This window comes from Vidua macroura, chromosome 17, assembly GCF_024509145.1.
Source record: "Vidua macroura isolate BioBank_ID:100142 chromosome 17, ASM2450914v1, whole genome shotgun sequence".
Classification (NCBI taxonomy): domain Eukaryota; kingdom Metazoa; phylum Chordata; class Aves; order Passeriformes; family Viduidae; genus Vidua; species Vidua macroura.
The window spans coordinates 7,384,340-7,405,392 of record NC_071587.1 but is presented as its reverse complement, the minus strand read 5'-3'; the positions used below and the strand labels follow the sequence as shown (position 1 = coordinate 7,405,392).

At 50.6% G+C, this 21,053-nt stretch overlaps 1 protein-coding gene across 1 annotated transcript in view; it reads right to left on the bottom strand.

Annotated features, from left to right (window-relative positions):
* Positions 1–8,336: 8,336 nt before the first annotated feature.
* The window catches only part of CTNNBL1 (catenin beta like 1), a 48,112-nt gene continuing 35,395 nt past the window's right edge, over positions 8,337–21,053 (bottom strand). Inside the window, exons 13-16 of the mRNA XM_053992904.1 lie at positions 19,995–20,075; positions 14,321–14,458; positions 13,663–13,735; positions 8,337–8,582 (exon numbers count right to left, since the gene is read on the bottom strand). Coding sequence (XP_053848879.1) covers positions 8,494–8,582; positions 13,663–13,735; positions 14,321–14,458; positions 19,995–20,075 — 381 coding nt within the window. The 3' untranslated portion in view covers positions 8,337–8,493. The remainder of the gene's footprint in view (positions 8,583–13,662; positions 13,736–14,320; positions 14,459–19,994; positions 20,076–21,053) is intronic.

The window sequence follows — 21,053 nt, the reverse complement described above, 5'->3', positions numbered from 1 at the left end:
CGGGACCCCCCCGCATTGCCCCGCACCGCCTGGAACCCCCGGCACCGCCGGGACCCCCCCGCATTGCCCCGCACCGCCTGGAACCCCCGGCACCGCCGGGACCCCCGTGCCGCCCCGCCGGGACCCCGGCACCGCCGGGACCCCCCCGCATTGCCCCGCACCGCCTGGAACCCCCGGCACCGCCGGGATTCCTCGCACCGCCCCTCCCGCACCTCTCCTCCGCCCTGCCGGGACCTACCGGCACCGCCGCGCCCACTCGGGACCCCTCAGCACCCCCCGTCCCGCCTGGACTCCCACGCCTCGCTGGGACCCTCCGCACCGCACTGCCGGGACCACCCGCACGGCCGGAGCCCCGCGGCACGCACAGGTCCCACACAGGGAAAGGTTTCTCCCGGGCGGCCCCGGCCCCGGTCCCCGCGGGGCGGGACCCCGGGCACCGCCGGCCTCGGCGGGGGAGGCTTCAGCACCCAGGACAGAGCCCGGCGCAGAGCGCGGCTCCGCCCGACCAGCCCGGCACGGCACGGCCCGGCCCGGCCCGGTACGGCCCAGTACCGCCCAGCCCAGGGCCCTCCAGTTCATCTCAGCACGGCCCCAGCGGCTGCAGATGCAGCGCCGGAGGGACAGTGCCCGGCCGGTGCGGTGCCCGGTGCTCCGGCTTCACCGCAAGTGCCAGGGCCCAGCTGGGGGCACTTCGAGGGGCTTTTGAAACGTTACAGGAAGAACAAGGACACGCGTCCCCACGTGTATCCTGATCGCTGTCCCACACTGTGCAAGACTTGTCTCAAAACGAAAAACCTGAAGCTGGGGTGGGTTGCAAGCTCACATGCACCCTCAGAGCCCGGCTGGAGTGTGGCTGGTGGCACCAGAGAGGTGGAACGGCCACCCTGCTCCTGACTCGAGCAGGATTTCATGGAACCGCTGGGATCCCAGTGTCCCTTTGGGTGGATAAATCCTGAGGTCAAATCCACCGACAGCACCAACACTTCCAGAGCTGCACATCACAGCAGGTCACAACCACAGCACCTGTGCAATTCATACACTTCTTCTGAAAAGCCTAAAATTCACCAAGGGGCCCAGTGGTGCCGTATCACTGTCCTAAACACTGGCCTCAGCACCAGGGGAGGCACAGAGCAGGCATCACTCACACGAGAATATCTGTATGCAACAGAGCAATCAAAAGGATATTACTTGCTCTCTAGATAAACAGAAAAAAATCAGATTATTTCAGGTGTTTTCTGCCAAGAGATGACAGATGTTGGCTGCAAAGAGATTCTTTAAATTGGATTTGAAAATACTGACTGTATTTCCTCAGCCTTCCCTTGGCAGGGCTCCAGAAAGAGTGGGGGTATTCTTCCCATTCCCCTCCAGCAAGGCAGGCCCTGGCCAGGAGCTGTGCTGCCTCGTACCTGTGTTACTAATCAATAAATTAAAAAAAAAAAAAAAAATTGTACCTGCTGCAGCATTTGCTGCATGTCAGAATAAAGCCTGTCTCAGAGCAGAGCATTGATCTCTGCCCAAGTTCATTACTCCCTCTGGAGTTAAAAGCTGAGGGAAGGAGGGAGCAGCAGTGACAGAAAAATGGGCATGATGGCCATGCCCGGCTGCATTTAGAGGTTTCCATGGCTGGTTGGGATCGGAGGGTCTCACTCTGGGATGGCAACAGCAGCAGTGGCAAAGGACTTCAGGTGTCCTGAGGTGAAGCTGCCTGGAGCTGCTGAGCAAACACAGCTGGGTCAGGGAGGAGCTCGGGGCTGGATCCAGACAAAGCAAAAGCATCAGATCTCCCAGAGGCATGTATGGAGGCAAAACCCACGCACTGAAACAGAGGGATTCATGTACTGAAGGGATGGGGTTTGTGAAGCCCTGAAATAGGGGGTTCTTGCACTGAAAGACAGAGTTCATGTACTGAAAGATGGAGTTTGTGCACAGGGTCAAGTGCATCAGGAGAAGCAGCAAAGGCCAAGCACTCGTGTGCTCCACATTTTGGGCGACTGGCCCAGTCTCGTGGCTGCTGTCTGGCCCAGGGACCATCTTCTGCCGCTGGTCAGCAAGGGAATAAAAACAAGCCCACACTGAGGTGGCAGCTACCAACTGTGCTCCCCCAGACTTGGCACCCCACTTTGCGAAGCACCCACCCACAGGTGTAGCCAGAGCAGGAGCTGGAGACGTCACCCGGTGGTGACTGCACATTCCAGGCGTGGGCAGGGGCTCCCGGCTCCAGCCCAGCTCCTGCACCCCAACACAAGGGCAGCACATCCCCCGCTGGAGGCCGAGGCCATGCAGCTGCACCTCCAGGGCTGAAACCTGCCTGTGCACCATCTGAGATATTTAAATCATGCCAGGAGGAAGCAAAGAACATAAATTCCTCCTGGAGCCAGGAACACCTCCAGAGGCAGAGCCTGAATTAAGTCCCATTTCCAGCAGATTTTCTGCCATCACAGTGGATGAAAAACGGGTACTGGGGCTCTGCAGGACCCAGCAGACAGGGAAGTGCCAGTGCCCGTGTCTTAAGCACGCTGGGAAGGTTTGGTTCTCCTCCTCAATTTTAATCCACCGGTGACGAGGCCTCGGGCAGGTGCTGCTGCGGGTGCAGCCGTGCAGCCCCAAAGAACCCCCTGCTGTCTGACAGGGACACGGGGGGAGGTCACTCGCACGCAGAGGCGGGAGCAGAGCCAGCGGCTCCCGGAGCCGAGCCGGCACCCGCTGCGCAGCGGGTCCCTTATCTGCTCACTCTTATTGCTCAAAACAGCCAGCGCCTCCCTCACAGGGCTTCTCTTCCAGCAGAATGGGCTCAGGGACTCGCTCTCGAGGATGAAACGCTCCTTGTCTCTGTCAGTGCCAGGTTCCTGCCCACTGCTCAGTTCTGCTTGGGGGCAGGGGTGGGGGGGCACTCGCCAGATGAAGGAAAGCAGTGGCCACTTCCATGCAATGAAACCACAAAGATCCCAGAGGCACCACATCCACCATGGTCACAGCTTGTGCACCCGTGAGGTTTGCATGTGAATTCCCTGGGACACCTGTCCATCAGGAAAAGGCAACCTGCAAAGCTGGAGGGTGCAGTGGAGTTCAGAAGAGCTGGGTGGGCTTGGAAGGGGATGGGGGTCAGACATATCGGTAGCACCTCATGAGGCATCGGCCTCAGGGGGATGCCCAGACCCTGAGGGGCACAAAGAACATCCCTGGGGACACAGCTCTAACCTGGAGTTGTCCAAGGACACCCAGAATGAAAGCAAGATAATTGGTCCTTCCTGCTGGCTCCTGAGTGCTGCTCGTGCTCATTGCAAAGCCAACAACACCTCATGTTCCCTTTTGACAGCAAAAGCTGCCCAGCAAATTGAAGAAAAAAACCTCAAACCCCAAACCCCAGAGCTGCTGAAGCACTGGGGTCTGCCTCGTGCATTATTTTGAAATTCACTTCTTTAAGGGTTCATGCAGGGGCACCCCAAGGCTCAGCACTGAGCTCTCCTGAGGTCCAGGAGCCAACGCTCGAATTTGCGTCTGCCTGGGAGAGTGAATTGGGTTGTTCATCTCTCTGACGGGCAGAATAAACACCCTCCACATTGATACTGAGCTCATTTCTGATACTTGTTTAGAGACTTGACAATTCCTGTATAAAAGGATTTCCTTCCACAGCTGAAGTTTGACATTCCTGCATTATTAGATTATTTGCAAAGGTCTGCGTGCGCTGCAGGAAAACAATGCTCCCGCCAGGCAACATTAGAGCCTGCTCCTCCACAAATCATCCTGGGCACAGCCAGCCAGGGAGGCAGTGCCTGTCGGGATCCCCCGGTGCAGGCAGGGAGCAGCCAGGGAGGCGGTGAGTGGGAGCTCAGGTGAGCAAACACAACCCACCCACCCACACCACGACAGCCACAACAGCATCAAAAATAACAGACTGAGCAGGAGAGGGTTTTTGGGTAGAGGGAACCTTGCTCAAGACACCAGCACCACCACGGGCTCCTTGTGTCACTGCCAGCATAGCCCTTCCCAGTGGCATGACCTGGCTGGGAGAGCAGTGGGAGTATTTCTGGGCAGGGACACACGGTGGTTTTGTCCCCCTGCCTGTTTTGGGATGGTCACAGCCCTCTGTCCCTGGCCCCCCACCCTGGGGAGCCCCGGGATTCCCAGAAGGATGTGGGAAAAGCAGCAGGAACACCCCCCCCCCCAGCACATGGGGGCTTTGGGACTCATAGGCCTCTGCCCAGAGCAGCCCCTGCACAGGGAAGTCTCCAAAGCATAAAATTCAGAAGAAAATTACTTGAAAAGAATTATTTCTTCAGAGAACTCAAGCCTGTTTCCAGGCCATTAACTCCTTCCTCTGCAGAACCCACTGCCAGGTTCCTGATGGAGAGGAGCAACATCACAGGTGTCTGTCATTGTGGAACAGTTCCCTCTTTCCAAACAATTAAGCACCAAAAAAATTAAATGTAAAAGAAACAAACAAAAAAATACCACAAACCAACCAGCCCTTCCCCCTCCAAATAATTTCCTGCCCCAAGAGAAGAGCTTTCCCTGAGAGCAAGGCCTTAAAAGAAAAAAAAAAATATTGAAAAAAATCAATAGTGTAAGTGACTTATTTTGCAGCTGACGGTTTGTTCCCAGTGCTGACAGCCTCTGTCTGTATTTAGCACAGCCTCAGTCCCTCCACTGGGATATCAGGAGATGTTCCTCAGCCATGATTTACACTCATTTCCCCCCATTTAGGGAGGCTCAGCCGGGAGCGCAGCTGAAGATGGATTTGGACACACAGCGAGGATGGTCCGTGCCTGTTTCCCATGGCCAGAGGGAAATGCCAGCAGCTTCTGCCACTCCCAGCAGGAGGAAACCAGTGCTCCCATCCCCCCTGATACTGCCAGCACTGGGACTCCCACCCTGTCACCCACGGCATGGATGGTGTCACCATTCCTCTCCCTCCCCTCTCTCACACTTGCGACAGGATTTCCCCAGCCCCAGCCAAGCCCAGCTTGGCCTCAGTCTAACCAAACCCCATCGGGGCAAGCACCTCCATGGGGCAGAGGTGCTTGATGACCCCACAGACTGAGGACAGCATCTCCCTCATCCTTTGCTGCCTTCCTGCTTTTAAATCCTGCACTGGTGCTCAGCAGCCTCGTGCACCTGGTACCGAACTGGGATCAGTGTCCTGGCAAAGCCCAGATGTCCGGGTGACAGGCTCATCCCTGCCTGCAGCAGCCACTGCCCACAGCTCGTCTCAGCCTGGGGCAGCCTTGGGCGTCCCCAGGGGTCAGAGCTCCCACCACTGCATCCCGGGATCCTGCTGCAGAGGGAAGCGTGAGGCACCGCGGGTGCTCTGCTGAAGAACATCCTCCCAGCTCCCTTCTCCTGGAGAGCAAGATTCCTGCTTCCCATCACCAGAGTGCCCATCCATCACGTTCCCCTCTAATTACCTTCTCATTTAGCTCTTTAGTCAAATCTGTTTACAATCAGAGACGAGAAAGCATGGCCCAGGGAGGGGTACAATGGGGAGAGGTCTCTGTTCCTGCATGTTTTGCTGCCCTGTGCCTGAGGCTGGCCCGGTACTCTGAGAGCAGAGTGGGCAGGAGAGTGTGGCTCAACACAGTGAGGGCTCACAGAGGAGCCAAGGCCACCAGGCTCCTGCCACCAGTCCCTGCCATCACTCCCAGCAGCCCAGAGTCGCACAGGTGCTGCCTGTGGGTTGTGCCAATCCCACATCCTCTCCCAAAATCCACGTTTAACTCAAAAGCCAACAGTGATGCTGCTGTTCCAGGGCTACAGAACCAGCAGGGTTAAAGCAGGGCACAAATCCCCCTGTCTGCAGCCTGTGGATGCTTCCTCAGGGAAATCTGTTACTAACTCCACCTTTTAATCCTCCCCCAATTACAATAACGTCATTCTCCACAACTGCCAAGACTCGGGGTGCCCATCCTCACACCTCCAAGACTTTTCTGTGCTGCTCAATATGACAGCACAAATGAGCTGGCTAGAGCAGCACATTAAGCTGAATAATTACCTTAATTATTAACTGTGTGCCCAGGTGGACCCCAGCCTATCCCAAGGACCAAGGCAGAGGATCCAGTGTTTCCCAGCAGTGGGGTGTGGGGCCAGAGTGTGGGTGCATGGCAGGGCCTGCTGTGATTACCAGGACCAAAATCAACCAGGCTCCTTTGGAGCAGTGGGGTTCGTCCCTCTGAAAGAGCTTGGAAATTAGAAGGGAATAATTCATCATCCACCTTGTAAAAGCCTGATTTGCAGGAACCATCTCTGCGCAAATTCCTCAGCGACATCTGGAGCACCCTCATCCATCACAAGGACAGTGGCTGGGCTGGGTGGGATGAGCACACTGCCATTCCCCAATCCCACAAATTCTTCTTTCAGCTGGGGAAGACAATACTCACGGCAAGGCATTCCTGCTCCCCAGGTGCAGCACCACAGCCCCAAGAACTGCGACAGACAGTGCAGGGGTGGCACCATGCCCCCAGCCCTGCAGAGGGAACACCACCTCACAGGATGCTGCTGAGGCCCAGGCCCCATCACAGGCTGTGCCTGTTCCTTCTCCTGATCCAGGACAGCACTGGCTGCTGACAGCTGGAGCAGTGCCAGGACCCTTTCCTGCTCCCCAGGGAACCCACACACCACACCACCACGCTTTTGGTTCCTCCAGCCCCTGTCCCTTGCTGCGAGACCTTCCATTGTGAGTTCACTGGCACAACCCACTGTGGCAGTGACCAACATCTCATTCCCAGCAGATGCTGCAGGTTTTCCCCATCTGAGAGGAGCCAACTCAGAGAAGGGATCATGCACTGCACACCCACAGCGGCTCACCAGCTGTGCATGGAAATGATCACAAGCATACACACACGTGCAGCAAACAGCAAAATCAGGTTTAAAATGGACACTCAGATTTATAAACTTACCTTGCCCTTAGGCAGTTTACTGAAGTTTTCTCAAGACCTTCCCTGCCCTTTTGTCCCCCAGATACATGGCCCACTTCTCACCTGAAATTGTTCCATATTCACTAAGTCCCCTTTCTGCTCTGCCTCAAACTCTCTCTCTGAGATCCCTATCCCTCCCTTTCTCCTCAGCCCCTCCAACACAAGCACAGTGTGAGGGGACAGCCACTTATCTTCCAGGGGAAACCAGAGACCAGCTCTGACCACAACTCCACTGGTGTGGAAAGGGAATAATTCCCAGACTCAAGTAAAAACCTAAACACACGTGAAAGCTAAAGGAAAAAACACCTTTAAGGAAGCAGATTGAAAACAGAAGAAAGAAATGAGGAATTTGACAAGTTCTGCACAAAAAAAAAAAAAAAAAGTATTTTTGCAGCTTTTTGTGGCTGCTGAAGCCACGACTTCCATGCTGATGCCCTGAACACCAGCGTTCAATAGCACCAGGCCAGCAGTGCCTGTGCAGTCAGGATTGAAGGCAGTCTTTAAGCTTGCCTGACAATGCATTTTTCTTGGAGATAAAAAATGAATGCTGCCAGCATGCAAATCTCTCTAAATTAGGCACGGCCCAGCTTGCGGGAGCCACGATGGCTTGTGATGACAGTCATTAACTTCAGCAGCAGAAAAGAGGATGCAGGAAAATATCCTCTGCTACTTCCTATCCCAGTTGGGAGTCCCGGCTCAGGGAAGCACTGGAGTCTGACACAATGACACCCAAAACCACACTGGGGTGCAGAGGGTGGTGAGAATGAGCTGTGTCCCCTTCCCCTGGGGCAGGCAGGATCAACCCTCTGCTCTCAGGGACTTGCTGCTGCTCCAAGAGCCAAGCTCCCTGTCCAGGAACCACAACACTGGTTTTCTACTGAACAAGCACAGCCAAGACCCAAAGCTGACTGTGAAAGGAAGGCAATGGAATTTGGGCATGTCACTGCTTACTCCCCTCACTCTTAGTTCTGGGTAAAACCCCAATGGACTCATTCCCTCTTTTTCCTCTTCAGGAGGGAACAGTGACCAGCCTGTGGCAGAACCTACTTTCAATTCCCACTCACCTTTGGGAAGATTTAACAGGAATGGCTGATGTGGCCAATTCCTGGATCTTGTCTGCCTCTGAAGAAGGGATGAACTGGACACACACCACCACCTCAGCCTCCCATCAGAGCAAGGGTTGTACATTTTCATTAATGGATCACACTGGAATAACCTGCCCACAGTCTCTTGAGCCATGCAGGCTTCCTCTCTGCCCTCCCTGCCACATATACATTTGTATTGTTTCACACTGATCCTTGGCAGCTTGATTTAGGAGGAAAAAGATAAAAAGGATGAGAACCTCATGCTGGCTTTGTGCTGGGTATGCAGCTGCAGCCCCACTCACAGAACACTGCTCAAATAACAAACCAGGAACTAAAAAAAAAAAAGCAAACTATCTTTAATATCTCCCAAATCCCATTTAGAAGCAGTTTCATAGAAACATCACTTTCATCGTGCAATAGAGGCTGGAGGAGGGGCAGGAGGAGGGAGAACTGGCGCCACATCCTTGTGGGCAGACACAGAGGTGTCTCCCAGGTCCTCAGAAATTCTCCAGCAGATCCAGGATCCGCTTCTGCTCACTCTCCCGAAACTCCTGGTTCTTCCCGTCCCCGATGTTCTCCGCGTACTCTGCAGGGAGAGAGCAGAGGGACACAGGCTGTGAGTGCAACAGCAACAAACAAAGGACAGCAACTCCTGCAGACACCACAGAGGAATCTACACCCACACAAACAGCCAAATGGGAATTAATGCAAGGAGCATTGATGGTTTTCCTGCCCATCCCCAGGGTTAAAGCTTTGCATAACAAACACCTGCTGACACTCATTAAAGCTTTTGAGGCAGACAGACACAGAGAGCTCCCTGCTCTGGCCCAAGGAGACAACAGCACTCAGGAGCACCCACTTTCTGGCATGGGAATCATGGCATTATGCCCAAGAAATGCAAACAGTACCATAAATCACTGCAAATCACCAGCTTCCCAGGTCCCTTTGGACACTGAGCATCATCAGGGAAGGTCAAGTGGGGTCTGTGACAACTGTCTATCATTCCCTGTTCTGGGTTTAACTTGCCTGCTGTCCAAGCATCCTGAATGAGGATTTTTGCCGAGGAGACCCCAATTCCTCCATCTACCCAGTGCTTTTAACCACACAGAAGAAAAGCCACCAGTTCAGATTTAACTACAAACCAAACTACTTGTCATCAGGCAGAGGACACCAGACCCTGACCATGGTCTTGCCCATCCATGCACAAGGCCAAACACCACAGAACTAAATATGCCCTCTGTAGCTCTCCTTGATATTAATTTGGAGCTAGCAGCTCTCATCCCCTACCAGCTCCCTCCTTCCTGCAACAAGAACCTGTATTTTCAAAGACGGTTTAAAAAGAAAATATGAAAAGCAGGTTCTGAGCTGCAGAAGCAAGGAGCTGAACAAATCTGAGGAATCAGGAGCAGGCTGATGCTTCAGACAGCGCTTCCCTGCCTCCGCTGCTTGCATTCTTTTCCTTCTTCCAAACAAACAGAACAGCTTGTATTCAGCACTGAATGGTAAGTTGCTGCAGAAAGTTTGCTTTAATATTTATACGTTTAGCACAGCTACACACTCTGAGCTCCATCAAAGCCTTTGTTACAGGAGCACTGAAAGCAGTGAGGACAGGCAGAAGTTAGCTGATGTGGGAGTCTTCCCTCCTGTGTGAACACTCTCTCTCTCTCTCTCCCCATGTAAAAGCAGTAGAGTTCTTTGCCAAGCCTCTGGAAAAAAATATTTTTAATATTTATAACCTGCTACCGGTAACATGAGCAGGTGGTAATGCTGAGGTTTGCTGCAGGTGAACCTGAGCTGCCCACTGTCCCAGCAAAGGGACCAGCTCAGGACACCTTCTCTCAGTGAAGGAGCTGCTCTCCACAGCTCTTAAAAGCAGCAGAAAGCTCCTACAAGGACAGATTCCTTGTAGCTCCTGTGGATGGACTGATTGCTGCGAGGCAGCCCGGCCCTGCTGCGCTGTGCGTGCTTTGGGCTGCGCCGGGGATCCAAACCTCAGGCAGGAGATGATCCCAGCGCACAGGGATGGGGTCCCCTTCCCAGCCAAGGCTGGCACTTAGCTCAGGCTCCCCTGTCCCCTCAGGCAGTACCAGAGCCTGAGTACTGGGGCTGGTGGAGGAGCCAGCTCTGTCCCCAGCAGTCCCTTCCATGCTCCATCAGGGTAAGTGCTTCTGGAACAGCTGCAGTGGATGCAAGTGCTGGAGTTTACTGCAGCCCAAGGGCAACACTTCTCACCTGCAGTGGCCTCTCCAAGTCCAGGTGAGGGACAGCCACAGTCTCCAAGCCTGGCACAGCCAGCAGCCCTGCCCCCAGCTGTAAGGATGGTCAGACTGCTTGGACTAGGGCACAAGCAGGGAGCCACTGAGTGCCACTAATGACACTGCCCTTCCTTTGTACTGGGAGATCACCCAAACAGAAACAAGACATAAATTCTTCTTATCTTGTCCAAAAGCTCAGCATTTCTCCTTCTAAACATCGAGGCTTTGTAAGACTAAAACCCCAGTTACTCCAAGGCAGAATGTTTACTGGGTTATGACAGCTGCTAATGCTCATTTGAAGCATTAGCAGCTTGAAGACACCAGATAAAACCCCCAGAATCAGGCTTAAAAAAGTAAATCTCCAACCGAGATTTTATGTATTTACTTTTTATTTAAAATTCCACCACTTCACTGAGACTGCTAAAAAAAATCAAATGTAAGCTGCCCCTGCCAACAGTTAACCAGAGCTTACACATTGCTGTAGCTACACAAAGGGAAAGGGCCCAAGATTGGTTTCTGCTTCATTAGACAAAATACAATGGTTACAGAACAGTAAAAATCAATTGGGAAATACTGAGGCTTGTAATGGATATTGGAAGCTCTGGAGCCTGCACAGATGGAGGCACCATGAGCCAGACTGAGCTCCATCCTCAGAGCACACTGACCCTTCCTTTGTGTTTACCTGTGCTAACAGGTTTGGGCTGGAATGTGCAGCAGACATTCCACGTGCCCAGCTCCCAGTGTGCCTGCTCACCTGACACCAGGTGTGAGGGGGGCCTCAGCAGGGGCAGCTCTGACAAAGCTCCTGAGGGAGTCAGGATCAATGGCTAGTCCCTCTGGATCAGTGAGGAACAGGGAGATTTGCCATTCCAGAGCCAAGTATCACCTCAGAGAGGCCAGTGCCTCACTCCATTCCCAATGACAGATGGAGACCGGGCACCTCCCCAAGATACAGAGACTGCTGCCATCCCCAGTCCAGCCTCCATCCCCAAAACATCTCTCTAGCCAAGGTACACTCCGCTCAGTTGTTTTCTTCCAAAGCATAAACTAACTGTCCTGTTGCAAGAAATGTTTGATCTTCCAGAAAAAGGAAGTGTGGGAGGACTGGTCAGCCTGCAGAAATGCATTAATGAGCCTCCCGTTATTCCCTGCCCACTCCTCCCCCTTGAAAGCTCTACCATAAGAAAACAGTCTCGCTTCCTTGCTTGCATCGTAAGTAATTCTGAGCCACCCCAAGGGATCCATCAGCTGTCAGGTTGCCAGAGAAACATGGAGAATATGTAGGCCATAAAAATCAAACTAAAAACTGAGCACCTAATTAGTATGCAAAAATAGAAAATAAAAACTGAACAAGAGCAAAACACTGAACAAAAAGTAAAAATAAACCAGTCCTCATCTGTCCTGAGAGCAAGTTGGGAAGTAGCCTGGAAACATTCCAGCCAAGGTTCAAGCTCCTGATCTCTCAGTAACTTGCAACAGAGTCTTGTGCAGTTGACTCCAGTGAAGTTTTGGAAGTCCCTTGCTGGCCCCTGCATCCCAGCAGCACACTGCAGGGCCCACACCCAAATCCCTGTTCCAACCCCTTTGCTTCCCTGGGAAGCTTGTCCAGGGAACTGAGTCCTTCAGGGAAGCAGGTGCTGCTGCTGTTACAGGCTGGTGAATCTGTGCTGACTATGCATGTGGACACAGGTGTGTAACTACTGAAATGCTCGAATTTCAGAGCCCAGACTGCAGCTGAGCCCAGTGCTGCTCCTGCCTCCCGGGTCCAACTGCAGGACTTCACAAGCATCCACTAAGAAATTTATCACTGAGGTTTTGATTATTGTCTCTAGAAGTCTCTAAAACTGGCAAGTGTAAGAGTTGGGAAGAGCTGCAGTCAGAGCCCAAATTCTGTACCCATCCCTGCATCATTAACAAGCCAATGTGCCCCTTCAGGAAGGGAATGTGCTGCTGCTGAGAGCACCCAACCCAGCACGACCCTGAGCTTGCAACACCCGATACAACCACAGAGAAAGTTTCACAATGCAAGTCACTGTCTGGGAAAGAAAGAATCAGATGAAATTTTAATGCAGCTGCCCTCCAATTCAGCTTGGTATGTAAGTCAACACCCCAGAGTCGTGACCGTGAGGTGGGCAAACCCGGCGAGGTGTGCAGACAACTCCCCCAGGGACACACGGCCCAGGGCAAGTGTGGGAATCTGAACACGGACGTGTGCCGTACTCCACACTGGAAAGGGACAGTTTAGAGGCAGGAATTTTCAAGTATCATAACTAAAATCAGAAAAGACATCCTATGCAGCCCCCCGCTCACCAGCAGGCATTAACTTGCACTTCGTGGCTAAAGACAAGGGCCAATGAGATTGCCTATAGCTGCAAGTAATTTCACACTGTCAGAAAATCACTCTTAATTTTGTCATATCAGCCAGCCTTCTGATTCCTTTTTTCCTGCATATGAGAAGGGAGAAAGCCGACAGGTTTTGCAGGAAATAAGCTGTGTGTACCTGCCATTTTTGAAGTGGGGGCAAGAAAAGCCCAGGAGAACATTGTTGCTCCCAAAGAAAGCAGAAACACTGAAACACATCCCACAGCCCACTATCCCGGAAATGCTGCCTAGCTTCCCTTCCCTCCAGAAGAAAAATAGACTCCTCTCCTCACACTGAACACAGTCCCTTTGGAGCAGATACATTCCATAAGGAAGCATCTTTTCCAAGCAGCTCTGGCTCCCTGCTGCTCCCACGAAGCCTCTCAGTTCCGAGGGGCCATGGGAAGAGGCTGAGTCCTGCCCTCCTCTCCCCCAGTTCCACTAGCTGCTGCTGCTGAAGGCTGCAGGCTGCAGAGGAGGGCCACAGCTCAAACAGGCATTGCTCTAATTCACCATGAGCATTAAAAATAACAAGCAGTACTTTAAAACTGGGATTGCAAATCACAACAGCTACATTTTAAAGCTATGGAGGATACTTTAATGCTATAATCCGTATTAATTTGACATTAAGAACAAGACAAATACACCACAGGTACTAATATGGTGCAGATGGTAAAGTGCAAGGCCATGTTAATGAAAGACGAGACTCCACTATTCTTCCCTCTAGCAGGCCTTACACTTCCCTTAAATATTTACTCTCACGTTAATGTCAGCAGTGAATTCCAGCCAGGCTGGAGCTGATGGAAGCGTGCAGTGATGTGCAGTTCTCTGACAGCAGCTACAGCAAGTGTCCTAACTCGGAGGCAAAGCAAAGCACGCCACTAATCAGGGTGATTCCAGCCCTGCCAGGATCTCAGAACACTGCTCAGCTGCTGCCTGGAGATGCTCAGGAAGCCAAGGAGAATTACATGTGAAGGCTCATCCTGCAAAGCGATGACCAAGCTGTCCCCGGTAGCGATGAGACACTTGCACAAAAATATCTCTACTCACCCTTCAGGATGTGTCGAACAATTTTAATGGAGCTGCCTCTCATGTTCAGGATCTGGTGGACTCTCTGACGAATCTGATGGGAAGTAGGACAGAGAAGAAAGAGATCTTCAATACACATCCATGCACAGCCCCACTTTTTCCCACTTTGAGGGATAAGCAGAGACCTGAGCACCACAAAACCCAACTCAGTCTTGGCAGCCCTCAGCATCTGCTCAGGAACACCCAGAAGGCACATAGCACAGAAATAAGAAGCCACAGAATGCGTTCACAAACCCAAATGTGTTCACAGAGGAAGCAAAGATGCAGCATTTTGCACAGATCAAGAAAAGCTGTGTTTTCATGAGACCTCCTGAGAGCAGGTCCCTTCCCCCTGCTCCCTCAGCAATAGCATCACCATGGCCTTTCCATTTCAAACCCTGACCTTGCTCACACAGATTATATGAATTTAGTGACAACAATCAACTTCTGTCCCCACTAATGCCCTATCTGCTGTAACTTGATGGAGCTCTATGGACACAAGTGCAATAAACAGGACGTTTCCTCCCCAAAAGGGAATTAGAGAAACAATTACTCAACGCAGAATTTGCAAAGATTTAGAGCCTTGTCTGCACCATGAATGGAAACATGGATGATCTGCCAACCCTGTATGCAGTTTTACCTGGGGAACGTTGGCATTACAGATCTCTGCCATGATGTAACAGATGAGCTGCAGCACAAAGAGCCCGGCATCCAGACGACGGAGATAGAATTCGTCTTCCATGTCATCGTCTATGATCTCTCCTCGACGCACCATGTCCTGTAAAGCCACACAAAGGAAAGGTGTGAGGATTCTCTCAGAGCACTTCCCATTAGGAGTGAAAAAATGTTGGTGGAATTTGTGGTTTCTTAAGAATTGTTTTGTTCCCCCAAGCATTATCAGCCATATATTTCTCGCTGAAGAAGTATTTTTAATAGTTCATTTAAATTCACAAAACATTTCATTCAGTTTTGAAGAAGTTTTGCCCTTGCTGGTTGTGAAGTGTGTCCATCTGCAAGTCAAAATTTTAATTTAAACATACAAATCCTATTTCTACATTGAGAGGTGAGAGTGTGTGACTATGGAACAGACCCATGTATCTGTGATTTACAAGTCCTTTGTCAGAATGGAACAAAACCTGCTCTTTTACTGGCCATCTGAGGGTGCTGTTCAGCAGTGCAGAACATGACTCTAGCACACTCTAAGAGCTATCGGGCTTCATGATTGACTGATATATGAGAAAACACATTTGAAAATCCTGCACAAGGACAGCTTTTCCGTGCCCAGACCCAGGCTCTTCCAGCTGTTTCTAAGGGGTGTGCCAGGGCAGACCCGGGACAGGGTTTTTTAGCCAAAGACTCCCATGGGAATGATGACCCACCATCCATCCTCCCTCTGTATACATGTGTTGCCCAGAGGGAAGCCAGAGGAAGAATGAAAGAGGCCATTCCATTCCATTCCATTCCATTCCATTCCATTCCATTCCATTCCATTCTATTCCATTCCTCATGTCCAGAGAGCTCATGTCATCTTCTTCAAAACACTGCCAGAGCCACCTGGCAGCGAGCTCAGAACGGCCTCATCTGAGCTGGCCCCAGGACGTGCCTGGGCTCCATCCTCATGGGGACTGACAGGCCCGAACAGCTGCGTCACGTGTCACCTTCTGCATTTTGGGGTTTGTCTTCAGGTTTTGTTCTTAAACAAAGGAAGCAGCTCGTCAGCCCCGCGAGCTCGCTGCAGCTCTGTGATTTATTCCGCAGCCGTCTGGCAGGTGGGCGCGCGCCGGCGGAGCAATATTTCCTCATTAGAGCCATCACCTGCGAGCGCTCCGTACCCGCAACGCTCCACAGGACGCGCCTCCTTGGGCGCACGTGCTCCAGGCACGCACCCACGGTCACCAGCACCAAAGCTGACTGAGGCTGCTGAATTTTGCTGTTCTGTCAAGCCAAGCCCTCGCACCTAGCGATGAGTTGAGGGTTTTAGGTGTAAGAAGGAAAATGAGCCCTGTGTAACTCTCCCTGGAGGAGGGCAATGGATGCTCCCCAGATAGAAATCTGATGGAGTGACTTAGACAGCTGTTTCTCACTTCTTCTTGAAACGAAGAGGAAAACTTAGGTAGTGAAATACTTCTCCTTTCCTCCTAGAAATCCAGTCTGTCAGTAAAAGAACAAGTTTAGAAGCCAGTGCCTTCTTAATAGTCTTGTGAAATCAACTGCTTTGGCTACACTCAGATGTGACGCTTTAGCATCAGATCCTGAAGACTCCAACACATGCATGACTGTCATTTACTCCAGATTCTCAAAATCATAGGCACAGGCATGATTGGGCAAAGCCTGCATGTGAGCTCTTGCCAGTAAATAGAAAAATCTAATTTTGTGCAGAGTGACTTCCCTCACCCTAAATCCATGCCAAATGGCTCAAATCTGGTCTCTAAAGCTGAACAATGATGAGTCTGGCTAGTGAGAGAGCTGAACACTGACTGAATTATCTAAAAGAACACTCAAGAAAGACAACACACTCACTCCTGTACCACCGCTCGCACTCCGCACTGCACACAGGCTTATTGGCTGATCTGCTCAAAAGTGCTAAATTCCTGAGCAGAAAAACATCCACAGGCCAGGACTGAATCTCCAGAGCAAGAAACAAAGGCCAGGTCTGCTCTGTATTCTGATCCAAGCACGGTGATCACAGGAGCTGGATCCAGGCAGCCGCGGTCTTGATTACACAGCGGTGGCGGCTCTAACAGCCCCTCTCAGCAGAGAAGATTATTTTGTGCCAGTAAATTAAGCAGATATGAATTAGAAGACAAGTACAGTTTTAAGGTGCCTTTTCACAGTCCTCTTTTTTTTTTTTTTAAACTACACCCACCCTTTCAGTGCTAATCTGCCTCCAGTACAGTGCGAAGCAGCCCCTTTCCCACTTGGACTTTCTTTCAAAGCTGTCAGTCGCTAACCTCCAAATGAGCGCTCAGGTGCCATTTCTAATCTGCCAGCAATATGTGCTGAGATGCCCCTTGCTGATGGGAGAAGACAGCAATAAGATGGGCTTCTGTGAAGCTAAAATGAGCTTCTCTCACACTAATGAGGCAGGACTGACAGGCCTCGAGGTGTCAAGTAGAGACTCCAAGCCTAAAGATGCGATGGATGCGCCAGTGCTGTACCAAAAATCACATAGCTCCACACAGGCACTGGAGATTTCTGCATCTTCCTCCCTCCTCACCTATCACTCGCCTTCTAGCATGCACTGCACAGCTGGGCAGAGCAAAAGGATACTGACCAAGAACAAAGAACACCTGCAGGATCCTGGTTTTACACCCTCACCACATGGAACAGCAAGGCCAATCCAGGTGGACAGAAATGAGCATGTTCCAAATAGCTGTGCACCACAACAACCTCCACAACGCGTCTCTCACTCTAAGGATGGAGTCTCTCACCTTACTACTTTCTGTCTGTATTACTGGGGAGAGCTGAGGGATGTCAGACATGCTCAGGAAGTGCCTTCAGATCACAGGCTAAGAGCCACACTCACAGCCATCATGTCCTGCCCTCGGCACAGCTCCAAGCAATTCGGTCTTTCTACACCAAACTGAAAGGATGGACTAACACAAATCCCCACCTGTTATCCCTACCTGTGGATACCACACTCATCCTAGGAGTTCTACCTCTTCCTTTCAAGGATAGAGTGGCTGAGCTGTACCACAATTAGCATGTAATTTGTAAGTCATTATAGCACAAAGTGTCTAGTGAGAATATTTTATTGAATAAACCTGATGAGCATAATTTTCCATGGAACTATAAAAATATTAAACTATCTCTTGTCATTTCCTACCATCTTTAGAGATCATCAAGGCTATTGCTGCCACCCATAATTATACCTCATTTTATAGAAAGGTAAAGGCCACAGGATGTTGCACCGTTTCCTACAGAAATAATTAAAGAAATTGAGAGGAGAACAAGATATTTTCATTAACTAAAAACTCTGAGAAAAGTGCTAAGATAGGCATCAGGTGTTGGAGACAGTGCTCTCATGGACTGTGCACCTGGGTTTCCCATGGCAATTAGGCTAATCACCAAGTTATCATCTCTGAACCTTCTGAACAGATTCCACTGAAACAAACAAGGGGGTAACACTAAGAAGGGATTCAATGATATCATGCTGTTTCACAGTCCAGATCAGGGTGCAGATTATTACAACTGCTCCTCCTCAAAACAGCCGGCTTCAGAAATTCCTCCCCTCCCTTTCACCCTCAACTATTCCCCTACCATCAATGCCATGGGCTGAAAAGCAGGGCTATAAACCAAATCACTAAAATAAGCCAAGCTAAAAGAAATAAAAAGGAAGAGAACTGCATGAGCAGGAGCTTCTTATGCCAGCTGCACTACTAAAGATAAAGCACTCAGTCATTCCTTGTGTAAGCAGCTTTTCACTCCTTGTAATGCAAGACTTACACCGGGATACTCTGTCCATCAGACTCAGATCTCACTCTCATCAGTGTAGGCTGAACCTATAAAATCTCACCAAGTATCATTTTTCCATGGGGCAGGGAGAAAGGTGAGGATCTGTATACCAGATTTTTGGGGTACTATGTCCTCTACTGCAAGGGAAAGGTCAAAAGCCCTCCAGTGACAGAGCACGGTTTCTAAAGTGTTCATACAATCCACCTCAGTGATTCATGTGCCACAACAACGAACATTAAAGTGTCCCATAAATCATGTCACAGCCAGACAGGGCCATGATGTGACAGACAGAATGATGGCTTTTGCCTCTTTCTGTATGTGGAAAATACTTGAGCCACTTCAGCTCCCAGGAGACCATGTCCCACTGACCATCTGATGACGCTTCAAAATAAAGCAAACAATAATTCTCCAAAAGTGTTCCAAGCTAGGAATGAACCTGAACATCATATTTTATACATGTTGTGGCCAGTATGTTGCATCCATGAGATGCTTCTGTCAAATCCTGTTATCAGTTCTAATAGAAGGTAAAGAATTGAGGTCCATTTATTTTGGATACAAAAATAGTTTTACTTCTCTTATGCATTTAGTAGACATGAATAGGTTAATATTATTAATTGAAAAGCTTCCACAATAGAGTCTTCACACTCAAATCCCCTCCACTCCTGCTTTGTGCTGGCTGATGTTTTGCTACAGATGTTAACGTTTGCAGGCTGCTCCAGGGTGTTTCTGGATAAAGGGCACATACCCTTGCTCTGCATGTGGTATTTTAGGGCTCTGTACAAGCAGCTCCAACACACTACAAGGCTTCAACTGAAAAAATCCAATCTGATTTTTGAGTTCTAAAACCCCCACACCAACATCAAAACCAATAATTTCTTGCCCTGTCCTGAGGAGGAAGGACAGAGCACAAAATGAAAGCAGGAAAGGGTAAACGCTGTTTTCCTCCAGGTCACCGCTCAGTGGTGACGCTGCCACTGTCCATATGGAGCCTGAGTGCTGGCAGCAAAAGCAGCTCCATTCATCACTCACTCCCGTGCCTCTTTGAGCAGCAGCAGCGCTCCGATGCCCTCGGAATGTTTGGCAGTGCCCAGAGAAGCAGCCTTGGCAGCGGGCAGGCAGCTGTTTGTCGGGGCCTGGTGGGGGGCTGCTGCCCGTGGCACGCAGAGTGCGGCGTGCGGGATGGCAGCTGCAGCCATTGCTCTCCGTCGGTGCTAATCAATCTCACACCCTCCCCAGCACTGATACAGATAATCTTGTGGGAAGCTGGCCAAGCTCACTAACAGCTCTGCAAGCTGCTTCCTGACCCCAGCCGCTCGTTCCCTTTCAAAAGGTCTGTTCCAGCTTCAGTTCCAAGAAAGTGCTGTGTGGTACCAAGGCTCGTGTCACTCAAACATTCACTGCTGGTGTGCAGAGAGCACACAGCCCTTGGCTGCTCCTCAGCCAACTCATCAACACAGACACTTTCTCATTGCTGTTCACAACTCTGCAGACCAGGGTAGGAGGCCTCACACATTATCATGTAATTGTCTCTCTGCATTTCACCTGCTCTCCATCTGCCAAACCAAGCAGGACTGCAGCCAGGTAAAAGTGAAGGCAAATTGAAGCACAGGCAGACTTAGGTACTTCTAGTAAAATTCACTCTAAGAGACAGCCAGAAGCACTTGGAGAGAAATTCTTGGCCCTCTTTATCTGAGGTTACCTGGAACCTGGAAAGTGAGGCAACAGGAATTAAGAGGAACAGCACAGGTATGAGGGCACACCTGAGAACAGTGACTGGCTGAACCAGAAGTCCTGTACAGATGACATGGCTCTGCAGAGGTGTTACAGACATGACCTGGCAAAACTTAAGCAATACATACGTGTTTCTCCCCATCAATCTTCTTATCAGCTACTTGCATTGCATCCAGGTACTTAAAATACAGTTCCATCAGCCTATCAACCTGCAAGGGCAGAAGAGAGAGACATAAGAAAAAAGAACAATGCAATCATCTTTAATCCTTCCTGCAATTTTCCTCTCAGCTTCAGCCTTCACAAGGCAACAGGCAGCTCTGTCCCTCCCAGGAAGGAGCATGTTACAGAAGGAAGGTACAAGTGCAAGCTGGATGAGCATGCTGGGGCTGCAGGCTTTTGGATGTCACCTTATTTGGGGAACATGGTCCCATCAGTGCCAGATAAACGGCAGCAAACAGACACGTTTGCCCCAGCTCACTCGCTGTGCTGTGATCCTCCAGGCTCCTGGCTTCCCCAGTGGTCTTGTCTATCTGTGCTGGATGTTCCAGCTCTCCCACTCTCCTCTGAACTGTGTTAGGGCAGCTGAAATCCTTTCTAGTAATTATCTACAATTGGTAGAACAGGTTATGAAAAACACCTTTAAAACACACTAATGAGGAATACTAAGGTACCAGTATTTTTCCCAGTGGCAGAATTTACAAATCCCTTGGGATCCTTGGTTTGCAAAAGCTATTTCTTTTCTGCAAAGCTTTGATCTATCCACCACCATGTAAATATTTTGGGAAGAATTTCCCAGAGCAAACACCACTAAAATGAAACATTCTAGGAGAAGAGTGGAGAATGTTAAATGCGTACCATAGCAACTCCTAAACTCTCTGCAAAAGAGCTTCACCAGACACACTGGCACCTTTCCACACTATCCTGATCTCAGAGCCAGCACGATCTAATACTGCAGATTGTCTTCTACGGCCAGGTTTCAGCAGAGACAAAACCCAGGACAGAATTGCTACTACCATATGCAAGGGCACCAGAAAACAAGAGCACAGGGGATGTGGAGGCCATGCACTAAATGTCCAGTTTTGCAGTTTGTAGATACAATGTGAATGAGAGAACAAAGGTCTGTGACAGCAGAAGTCTCTGCAGGCAGGCACGAGGATGGCTTTTCGTAACTCGGCGAGCGCACCAGG